This window comes from Rhyacophila brunnea, unplaced genomic scaffold (assembly GCF_057557595.1).
Source record: "Rhyacophila brunnea isolate RB1 unplaced genomic scaffold, BYU_Rbru_1.0 scaffold_6, whole genome shotgun sequence".
Lineage (NCBI taxonomy): Eukaryota > Metazoa > Arthropoda > Insecta > Trichoptera > Rhyacophilidae > Rhyacophila > Rhyacophila brunnea.
In genome coordinates this window covers 833,000-845,673 of record NW_028233276.1, presented here as the reverse complement: position 1 = coordinate 845,673, position 12,674 = coordinate 833,000, and the positions used below count along the sequence as shown (strand labels likewise).

The following is a 12,674-nucleotide window of genomic DNA, read 5'->3' as shown; positions in this document are numbered from 1 at the left end:
GGGTATAATATAGTTATATTAATACCAGCTAATTGATGTCACAGACATTGTAACTTGTAACTCATTTCTAATATTAATCCAAGTTTACTAGAGGAAAAGGGTGGGTTTAGCAGTTCATTAACTAAGAGATGATAGACAAGTGTATATATTATACAGAATAATATTCTTAAAAAATAAGCTAAGTAACTGATTTTGCAACTAATGCCCTCAGTTGTCGTCAACAATAAGAGCCATATTTTATTACATATTTGTATTTTTCATGTAGGGATATTAACTTTGCAGACTGCTTTGTTAAACTGATAAATAATAATGTATTTTGCAAATAATAAAGTCCGTGTGGGAAAATTTACAAACTCTGTTTGGTCAGTACCAAAGTTCACTAACTTTAATTCACAACTTTTTTCAATTTGCTTTCCAAACAATCAATGTTTGCCGATCAATTTTCCATTCAAAGTACTTTAGCGGGGATCTATCGGAATCATTGTAATAGAGCAGTGTTTCTCAAAATGGGCGATAACGCCCCTTTTTGGGCGTTGGAGGCTTTCAGGGGTTCAGTAGAATGCTCAAAGAAAACTAGGGTCGTTAAGGAAATCTAGAGAGGCGATGGCAGACAAATTCTATCTATAAAAATCTGACGGAATCAAGGTTAACCCTGGATTACGGTCGGTTGTTCAACGATTTCTGATAGCAATAAATTCGAGCCTGATATTAACAAACTCGTCGAAATGCACCAGATTCATCCTTCACAGATACGTTTTAAATTCAAAGTCTTCTTTTAATGTTAATAAAAATACTTCTAAATATTATATGATTAAGTTTGAGTTTTATTTCCTCTCATTGAAACATTCTTTGATCTCAGAAATAGGATATGGGTCACACCATATCTATCCTATCCATATAATGATGCATGTTTAAATATTATATTTGCAATAATAGAAGAATAATAGATTATTAATATTATTAATATTAATAGAATTGCAATAATAGAAGAAATAAGATACGCAACAGATGGCAATGTAAAGAGGTGATTAAAAAAATATGGGGGGCACTAGATTTTTTTTAAATCTCAAGGTGGGCGGTGGTCAAAATAAGTTTGAGAACCTGTGTAAAATAGAGTATTAGTACATACCTGTATTAATGTAGGTATCAAACACCGACATCATCATCAGCCGAGAAAAGCCTCCCCTACATGTGGTTTGGATTTCTCCTAAATTATTTAGATTTAATTTCTACGTATACATTATATAGGTACACCAGTGGCTAAGGGTGAAAGTAGGCTGTTAAAATTCGACATAAATAGTGCAGACTAAACTTTGTCAATCATACTTATTCGTTTTCATTGAACTAAGAATGCAATTTGCAGATGGTGCTGGTTTTTTTTAAGTAGGCGAACCCTGCTTAAACCAAATCATAATAGTTTAGGTATGCAATGGGCGATCCGACTAAATAATGCAAACTTGTCCAGTCATACCTATTTGTTTTTATCATATTACAGATGGTGTTGGTTAGTTGTTTTTAAATTCATTAAGCCCTGCCTAAACCAAACCATAATCGATCAACTCTTCTATCTATAAAATATTTAAAAGTATGTATAGTTTAATGGCATAATTTTAGATATTTTATACATAAACAAATATTTTTTGACCATTATCTACTATGACTTGGATTAGACAGGATATAATTGATTTTTAAAAATTAACAAACACTATCTACACAGTGTTGTCTTAGTTCAAAGTTTAGTGTCAACTATTTATGTAGGACCCTAATAGCCTACTTCCACGTTTCGCCACTGAGGTGCACACATTATTTAGACCATTGATTCATCAAATAGCTTTTAGCTAAATTCACATAGATTTGATAAATTTTAACAATTCTTTAGGTATTCGTCGCCGTTCATTAGTCGGTGTATTGATATTATATGGTATGCAGCCAATAAGGTTTCGATTGATTAGTATCGAGCGGTTTTCATACAAAGACATTTTATATTGCTATTATGCAGTTGAACCCATACTGAAGGTGATTTTCGTTTGTAAAGGTGCCTCCATGAGTGCAGCGAAAAAATCTAACATCATTGGTTTAGACTTGAGACATATTTTTTTATGATGATAACGTTTTAATGGGTCTAGGACGATTTGGCACCGCGAACTGGCCTCCGCCGATTGGCCTCCGGTAATTGGCCGCCGGTACAATCGGACGCCGGCCCAATTGGACGCCGACCCAATTCGACGCCGACCCAATTGGCCTCCGGGAGGATTGGACGCCGCACAGTTGAATTAAATGCGCAAAGGAATAGACGTACGTTACGATTTGTTGGAGTAAGTAAGCAAGTCAGTTTAATATGCTTCTATCTTCTCAGTAGTTGTACCTTATACATTTCGCGCTTGACACATTTTTAATATAGATTGAGAATAATTATTATGCCTTATGATGTTTATTAAAAGAAAATAAGTCTTCCCTCGCTAAAACTTAAAGATGTGCATAATCAATTAATTTATTGTCTATACACGGGTACTTATTTATATTTACAACAAATATTAAAAATAATGTTAGATGTTAGAATGAAAATTACATTATATTTCAGCGTTTTATCGACTTAATATTATAATAAAGCTTAAACATGTATATTATTATGCATAAATGCGTATTTTAAGATAGTATGAAATTAAAAACAAAATATTAAGTAAGTTATCTGCTAAATATAAATGTTTCAGTACTTTGATTGATAAACTACTTAGGTACTGAGTGCTGGACAAAATCCCGAAGGCCGAAATCCCGAATGCTGAAATCCCGAATGGCCGAAATCCCGAAAGCCTAAATCCCGAAAGCCGAAATCCCGAAAACCGATATCCCGAACGCTGAAATCCCGAATGGCCGGAATCCCGAAGGCCGAAATCCCGAAAAATAAAAATAATACAAACATCAATAATTGCGCAATTTTTGCAAGAGACACAAAAACCCATTTTTTGTGGAAATATAAAAAAAATGTAAAATACAAACATCAATAATTGCGCAATCGTGAATTGCGCAATTTTTACAAGAGACACGAAATCCATTCGTTCTATAAAATGGTCTCTCCTGAAAAAAAATTGCGCAATCGGAAAACCCATTTTCCGCAAAAATGAAATTTGTCTCTCTTACAAAAATTGCGCACACGATTGCGCAATTATTGATGTGTGTATTTTACATTTTTTTTATATTTCCACAAAAAATGGGTTTTTGTCTGTCTTGCAAAAATTGCGCAATTATTGATGTTTGTATTTTTTTATTTTTCGGGATTTCGGCCATTCGGGATTTCAGCATTCGGGATTTCGGCCTTCGGGATTTCGTCCAGCACCCAGTACCTAAGTAGTTTATCAATCAAACTACTGAAACATTTATACTTAGCAGATAACTTACTTAATATTTTGTTTTTAATTTCATACTATCTTAAAATACGCATTTATGCATAATAATATACATGTTTAAGCTTTATTATAATATTAAGTCGATAAAACGCTGAAATATAATGTAATTTTCATTCTAACATCTAACATTATTTTTAATATTTGTTGTAAATATAAATAAGTACCCGTGTATAGACAATAAATTAATTGATTATACACATCTTTAAGTTTTAGCGAGGGAAGACTTATTTTCTTTTAATAAACATCATAAGGCATAATAATTATTCTCAATATATATTAAAAATGTGTCAAGCGCGAAATGTATAAGGTACAACTACTGAGAAGATAGAAGCATATTAAACTGACTTGCTTACTTACTCCAACAAATCGTAACGTACGTCTATTCCTTTGCGCATTTAATTCAACTGTGCGGCGTCCAATCCTCCCGGAGGCCAATTGGGTCGGCGTCGAATTGGGTCGGCGTCCAATTGGGCTGGCGTCCGATTGTACCGGCGGCCAATTACCGGAGGCCAATCGGCGGAGGCCAGTTCGCGGTGTCAAATCGTCCCATTCCCCGTTTTAATAGAAATACTATTCTAATATGTAAATATAAAATTTTTATTTTTTTCAGAAAGTCATATTCTCTCCTGGTGGTGAGATCTTCGAGATGTGGAGAAAGCCAGAGATTGACCTCTACATAAAGATATACCTGTTCAATGTCACCAACTCTGAAGCTTTCCTTGCTGGGCGAGAGAAGATTAAGGTGGAACAAGTCGGCCCCTATATTTACAAGTAAGATATCATCATTATTATTTATATTTATTTTAGTTTTTTATCACATAGACAAAGTAACTCTATAACTTCACGGTTACCTTCCAGTCGACAGAGAGCCACGTAACGAGATTTAAAATTGTGGGTTAGAGTTTTTCAGATTAGCAAACAAATACTGCATTGTTCTCAACCCGACAAACGTATTTATTTTTATAGAGGCTTTACTTTACTAATACACTCTTAGGTATATTAAATTAAAATACAAACTTAAAACTTTCGAGTGCTTGTTTCTCCTAGTTTTCAAAAATGGTGAGGTATAAAACTTTAGAATGCTAAGCAAATAAATTATTTATTAGCATTTGAAGGGGTTATTGCAAGACAATGATATGCCACAGAAACACAGCTTGGAGATATGGGCAATATAATGTTCTTGTTCGTTGTTCACACATTATTGATGAACATGACTAGCGTAACAAGAAAAATCACTATCCACATTTAAAATGTTAGATATATCGTACAAATAATTATTTTGTTTGGAACAAGGCATACCATGTTATAACCATGTTTAGGGCAAAGTTTGAATTTGCAAGAATTACACAATATAGATCATATTGAGACACTTGTATTTTTTTTTTAAAGTGTCTTTAAAAAAACATGAGTGTGTGCCCTGGGAATTAGTTTTATTCAAAATCATGAAATCCATAATTATGTGGCATATCATTGTCTTGTATTAACCCCTTCATTATGCTAATAATGAAAACGTTTAGAGCCCTTGAAAATTGTAAAATGTATTTTCGATTCTCACTCTGTCTAATACCAATATAATAGAACATAGAATAAAGACTTCAATAGAGTTTCAGCCTAAACATAATTTGAAAATCAAACAAAAAAAGACAATGTCTACTAATTTCCATACGTGGTAGACGTTGCATAGAAATATTATACTTACGTCAAACTGGCACTTAATTTAGTTATTTTATGAGAGGGAAATCACATAAAGCTCTATTTGGTAGAAAGAAACGTTTTTCTGACATCGTTGGTCCATAAGTTATCCTAAGAGTATTTTCTAATATGTACATTTCTAATGTTTATTCAAGTTGTTTAATTCAATAGACTAAAGCCCTTCTGCACGATTTTTTGTATTCATATAAATGATTGTTTAAAAATAAATCACACACAAAAATATTTATGTAATATTTAACATATTATATTGACAGTATAAAGTATATGAAAAATTATAGCATGTATAAAGACAAATATTGAAATAAGGTATTAAAAATATAAATGCAAATATCAGAAAATCACTTTAATATTTAAATAAGTAATTTGACTATATTTTAATACTGAAAAATTCCATACGTCCGTGGTATAAATGTTCACTGTCAGAATAAATTATTACGTACTTGACTTTCACGAGGTTAATATTATTTTTATGGGAGTAAATCGAAAGATCTTTTAATTTTATATTATAATATTTTCGTACGTACAGCATGTGTAATCTTTATAGAAACCTGCTTTCATAATACCTTAGATCGTTTTTATATTGCGGTTATGATAGTTAAGACATTTTTGACTTTCAGAGAAATCTTGGAGCATTCGAACGTGACCTTCAATGATAATAATACGCTCAGCAGCATTCCTCTCCATCCATTGGAATGGCAGCCTGAATTGTCTGCACCATTCACAGAAGACGACGTCCTTATCCTTCCAAATATTGCAATGCTGGTGAGTGCACTTTGTTTGTTATTTAAGTATGTATACAGGTGCCTGCAGATATGCAAAATTGAAATAAAGGCCATTTTTTCCAGAATCGTTACTTACTGTTGTATGTATTTAATCTCGTGAGTATTATGGTTTCCGGAAATTGATACAAGGTGAACCAAAAAACTATTACAATGTTGTCAAACATTACGATACGTCCACATATAATACATCATTTTTACAGGTGGTAGAGTATACGTTTTATAACTATGCACTTTTTAGCACTTTTTACTACACTGATACGCATCTTTGCTTGATCATCTCGCATAAAATTAGATCAAATGATATTCAATTGTAATAATATTTCTAGTAATAAATAAATAAATAGATAATATTATATGTAAAAATATATTTTTAGAATATATTACATCATTTTCATCCTAGCGCCGGAGTGCAAAGTTATGAAGCATATTATAAACACTCTACTACACTTCAGGTCTTTTTCAACTTCTCGCATGGCGGCATAGAATTAAAACCACTAACATTTCTCTTGACTATTATTATATTGGCATTGACATTGTCAATTTAAATTTTATTTCTAATAAAACATGTTATGTTTTATGTTTATATTACTTGCAATTAATAATCCTACCAACACCAGGAGATCTAATAATCTTCTATTCCATACTTAGCGACATTACTTACTTAATACTTACTTCACCATGTTCGATCCTGAGAGAATCATATGAACCTCCACAGAGAGGAGGTTGTATTAACAGTTTTTTTTAACCAAGTAACAACATGTGACACTTTCATTAGTCAGAAAACACACTAAAAGTAATCATAAAATTCATTTAATTCATTCAATCATTTAATTATACCAATCATAATATCACCGCAAATTTCATCGCATAGCCACATATTTTAAGATGTTAAAACTCTTTAAAGAAAATGACGACTTTTATTTACTATTAGAGCAATATGTTGGTGTATGTTTCTCTCGCTTAACTATTCGACCCACCACGCTGGGCCCCACCAAATACCGGAACCCCAGGATAGAGCCTTGTTAACCTTCTCCCCCTGCTTATGGAGGCCATGCCAGAGATTCTTTGCGATGGAAATTTATTAACATGTGTTGCACATTTTTTTTTACCTTGTTCCAGTATAAGTATTCTGAGATTAATTTATATGGTGTGCGTTAATGGCCAACTTTTCTGCCAGATAAATATAGTATACACCAAAATTATTGTATTATAAATTAGTATGGAGAGTTTTCTCAGTGTGTATATTATAAAAACGGATAAAAAATTGCGAATACGAATCAGAAAGTTACCGCGAAACAATATGCATACCTATTATAATGTTGTTAATATAATCGGTTTAAGGCAATTAGAACTTAATCTCTCGCTTGCCATATCTTCAACTATACCAAAGAATCCATAGTAATGAATAAGTAAGAAGTCTGTCAATACAACAATGCTTTATAATACGTGAAACCATTTTTTTTAAATTAAATAAATTCGCAATGCTTTTTTATAATGATTATTTCATACTTGCGGCAACCAATGCAGCAATTAAAAAATATTATGAGTAATATAAACAGGCTCGCATTGAGAATTATCAGGCCTAATATTTAATTATAAAGCTCCTTGAATTACACGTCTTATCATATATCACAATATAGTACAAGGGTACAGGTTCTGTGTGATTAAGGGAGGCATTTTGAAAGAATTCATTTTTCTATGTTTTTACGTTACTTAGCATCTATTTTTTTAATGCGGCCTTCCTATACGAAAAGTTTTCTCATCCCCGATATTAACATATCATTTGTATAGGCAAATTATTCTACAGTAGCACTGTAGGCACCACAACTATACCACAACTGCAAGTATATTCAATTCATTTTTTTTTTACATATTGTGAACATTACAAATTAAAAGTTTAAGACGCTTACAACATGACATGAAAAATTATAATAAAAAAGAAAGAAAAAAGGAATAAAAGGGATAAAAATGAAAATATAAAAAGAGAACATAATATAAACATACAAACGCAGTGAAAATACAATTATACATCTATATAAGTTCAAAGAAGTACACCGAGTTTGCTAAGGAGACCCTATTTTAAGAATTTCTAAAATAGCATCCACCTAAACTCACCTCTCGCAAGTGGAATATATCAACAACCGAAGCAATTTGGTTGAATATAGTTATTGCCCTCCTAATTGGCATTACCAGTGGCAGGTTGGTGATGCACCTTGGGAGAATAAACAACTGACGCTCCCTATTTCTAAGATAGTTATCAGCCTGTAATGCCTGAAAATGTCAAATACAAAACTCGAATCACAAAAACGATTAAAATTGATAACTTCAACTTTTTAATAATTATGTAGGTATGTTCTCAAGGTAAGGTATTTTTGGGATTTGTTTTGCTACCTACAGTAATAATTGATGCTCTCTGGTATATTGTAGTGTAGAGATATGTAGGTATATAAAATATCATAAGGTCAAAGCTTCTAAAGCCCATATCTTAATCCGTACCTGAATATAATCCATACAAAAATTTCACGCCGATTTTGTATTACGTTGCAACTGTTAAATAATAACAAATTAATAATTATTGTCAAACGTAATAGTAAAAATCCCAAGTGAGGTAAGAATTAGCAAGTTAACTTGCTTTTCTTCTAAGCCTGCAATCGCTTCCTCATATTTGACCTCATTCACAACGTATGCATTAAAATGGCTGACAAGACCAAAATAATATAACACTTTCATCGATTGTAATGCAATGTCGCACCTTTTCCAGAGAACAGGCTCAAAGATAAAACTCTCTTATGTAAAAAAAAATATATGTTGCGTAATTACTTGTTGTGTACCTATCTATGTGTATGTAGATATAATTGTCGTAGGTACCTACTGTATTAACTATCGCAGGGTCTGCTATCATCGGGAATCATTTAATCTTTACACGGTCTTTTATCCCGGAAATGAATTGAACTTAGTACTTAGTTTGAGAAGCACTGATTTTGGAGTTAAAGTATGTAGCGTATGATATATTGTTATAACAGAATTTCTTTCTATTTATAATTGACGGTGTTTTGAATCTATGCACATTCTTTCTAAAAAGTGAATATATATAACCGAAGAGAATTTAGTTTGAAAGAATATACATATTTGATAGTTGTATATGTGGTGATCATTGGTCCGTATAAAACTTTGTTACTCGTATTTTTGTAAACATTACAGTGTTTTAAGAGTGTTTACATTTAAAGAAAAAATAAACAGAATAAAACTCCTAGTGAAGGTAATTAATAGAGGGTATAAAGCCCACAATGGCCGAGCGGCTTACGCGTCTGTTTATAATGTCGTGAGGTCCCAGGTTCGAATCCTGGGCCTGGTAAATTTACATCATATTGTTTTTTCAGTTTGTGTTTGAAGTCAGAGTAAGGACCCAATAGGTCGAACAAGTGGCTAACATTCATCTATATTATATATATAAAACAAAGTCGGGTTAGTTACACCATTTATAACTCAAGAACGGCTGGACAGATTTTTATAATCTGTGTTTTGTTGGATTTGTCTCCGCCCGGAATAGCAGAATAACTATTGAAATATCGGATAAATCACGGAAAAAATAAATTATGAAGAAAATTAATTTTCTCATACATTTTGACATTTTGAACAATGAACCTCGCGCATTCTAAAATAAAAGAAAATCACAAAACAATTTAATCCATATACAACGCCATCTCTGATACATGACAGAAACAATAAAAAAGAAACAAACAAACAAAAGAAAGAATGATAGTCGAAATGTCTAACTGTCAATGGTGTAGTGTGCCCAACATTTCGTGCTTCATGTCAACAGCTCAATTTGCTTGAAACGATACTCATTGGGATAAGATAATCGCTGAAGCAATTGTTTCTGCATCTCCAAGTCAGATACGCACATTATTTGATATCATTATTTCGACATGCTTCCCATCGAATCCACCTGAACTGTAAAACAAGTGAAATGATGACATGTCAGAAGACATTTTACATCGAATTTGTGTCAGTTCAGGGAATCCCGATCTCGAGGTGAATGAGGAGATACATAACCAGGCTTTGCTTTTGATCGAATACATGTGTTACCTCATGTGCGGCAGTTTTTTAGTCAAGTTAGGAATGCCAACGCCACATCGTGGAATGAACGACGCTTTCAATCGAGAATTGGAACGTGATCGTGAATATGATCGAGATGCATTGAACTAATCAGTTCGAACGACAGAAGGAAGTGTACGTACAGAAGGAAGTGTACGATACGCTAATGAAGGCAATTGATGATGGAAATGGTGGCTTATTTTTCCTCGACGCGCCCGATGGAACGGGGAAGACATTCCTCATGTCATTGATTTTGGCTACTGTTCGTGTGAGATCCGGAAATGCTGTAGCAGTTGCTTCTTCTGGGATAGCGGCCACGTTGTTAGAAGGATGCCGAACGCCTCATTCAACGTTGAAATTGCCGACTGAAAAACCGACATGCAACATTGCGAAATACTCAACAATGGCCAAAATTTTGTTAGCAAGTAAAATCATCACTTGGGATGGATGCACAATGGCGCACAAACGCGCATTGAAAGCACTCAATCGAACTATGAAAGATCTGCGTTCAAAGAAGTTTTGGAGGCGCAATGATTCTACTATCTGGCGATTTTCACCAAACACTCCACTTTCAAGATCGACCGCTGCTGATGAAATAAATGCTTGCCTCAAATCATCGACTCTGTAGTACTATGTGAAGACACTTCAGCTGACGACAAACATGCGAGTTGCATTGCTAAACGATCCATCTGCCGAAGATTTCTCCAAACAATTGCTGAGTATCGGTAACGGCCGTGTTCCTGTCGTCGAATCGAGCGGATTGATTTCGTTTCCGCTGAATTTTTCCAATTTCTTCTCAACTAAGAACGAACTCATCAACAAAATGTTACCGAACATCATTGCTAATCACAAACATGACAATTGGTTGAGTGAACGAGCATTCTTGCGGTAAAGAACAAAGATGTGGATCACTTAAACTTCACAATTCATAATCAAATCGTTGGTCCACTGCATTCCTTCAAATCTATCGACTGTGTAACAAACGAAGACGAAGCAACCAACTAGCCAACTGAATTTTTAAACTCATTGGATCTGCTTGGCTTGCCACCGCACAATTTACGACTGAAGGTTGGCTCGGTAGTCATCATTGAATTGAAATTGAATTACAATATGTGAACTTACCAGACCCAGGATTCGAACATGGGACCCTCGACACTATAGACCGGCGCTTAATCCACGCGGTCATCGTGTGTGTACAGTGTGTACAGTTCAATATAATTAAAATACTTTTCATTTTGATTTGATTTTTGCACATTTATTGAACTTATTCATTTTGAGTATTCATTTTAACTTAATAAAAAAACTGAATTTAATTCAGCTAATAAGTTAACACAAGCTTATTGATTCTGAGGCGGTATGAAGTTTGCCGGGTCAGCTAGTATCTCATAAAAATAAAATCTGTTAATACAAACGCCCATAATATGGTCTTATTAGAATCGGACATGCTCAAAAGAAAAATAATATAGGGTATAATATAATACATATTATTACTTCTGCGGGTTTTCGAGAATAAACCAGTTTCCCCTAACTCAGAGATGCAAAATACTTATCGAGTGATTTTAATGCTGTCTGGGATTGAAATCCTTGATGGGAATCGACACAGATATTTGCAGACGGCCCGAATAAATGTATTAGTCATTTTAAAATAATTCAAAATAAGATAAAAAAAAACTTTTTATATACCTCGTTTTTAAAATTTCTGTTGAATCATATAAACTCTATGTATTAATAAATACTTTTTTTGTACTTGATAGAAATACTGAATAAATATAGAATACTGAAATGTCATTTTGACATTTCATATTGATTTCTATAGTAACGCACGTATATAATAATAATTTAGTTGCTAGGACCCCTTAGCAACCAATAATAGTGTTTAACTTTTTATTTTTTTTCTGCTTAAAGATGGCTAAACGTATTAAAAGAATGCATAGTCATCGTGTTCTGATATATTCTAAAAGTTTCAAATGTCTAGCTAGTCGGGAAGTTAGTTAAAAATCTTCAATCGTCCAAAACAAATAAAACAAAACAAGAAAAAAAATGTACTGGACAAACAAAAATACGAGCTAATAAAAACGTGGTAAAATACTGTGGGTCAAGCAAGTCAATATCATCAATTTTAATCTTGACTGATGCCAGTGGCGCACCCAGGGGGGGCAGGGGGCCCTGGCACCCCCCAAAATAAAAATTATCAGAATGTAATTCACCAGCACCTTTAAAGAAAAATTTCTTAGATTTTAATTTCTAACACAAAATTTCGAAAATGTCGGTTTTTTAGAAACCCGATCCCTAATGGAACTGTCAAAAAATTTTCCGTGTCCACCCGAATTCCGGAGTGGTATAGGTCATAGCTTGGGAGGGCTGACAGGGCTCTAGCCTGGGGGCCCGGCGTGTCGGGTTGACCAGATAAGTGAGATAAACACACATCATAAATTAGCTTTAATAGTAAAAAAAGTCGCCTGCGGCGCTATTATAATTCATGGCCATGAACATTTTCAATTACTTATATAATTGTGCAATATATTTTTTGATTATTATGTGTCGATACTCGACAACTCCATTATTAAAGTAGATTTTAATTTAATTAATTACTTAATTTGAACTAAAACACAATTTGGAAAACATTAATTTAGTGTTTCACACTGCCTTTAATCTTAGCGATAGGTAGGGGGGCCGC

General features: G+C 33.4%; 1 protein-coding gene across 3 annotated transcripts in view; it reads left to right on the top strand.

The window, feature by feature from the left end:
• The window catches only part of LOC147065069 (scavenger receptor class B member 1-like), a 180,006-nt gene that overhangs the window by 114,338 nt on the left and 52,994 nt on the right, over positions 1 to 12,674 (top strand). For all 3 annotated transcript variants that reach the window (XM_085956271.1, XM_085956272.1, XM_085956270.1), the window contains exons 5-6: positions 4,015 to 4,175; positions 5,735 to 5,879. In XM_085956271.1, the coding sequence (XP_085812397.1) occupies positions 4,015 to 4,175; positions 5,735 to 5,879 (306 nt within the window). The remainder of the gene's footprint in view (positions 1 to 4,014; positions 4,176 to 5,734; positions 5,880 to 12,674) is intronic.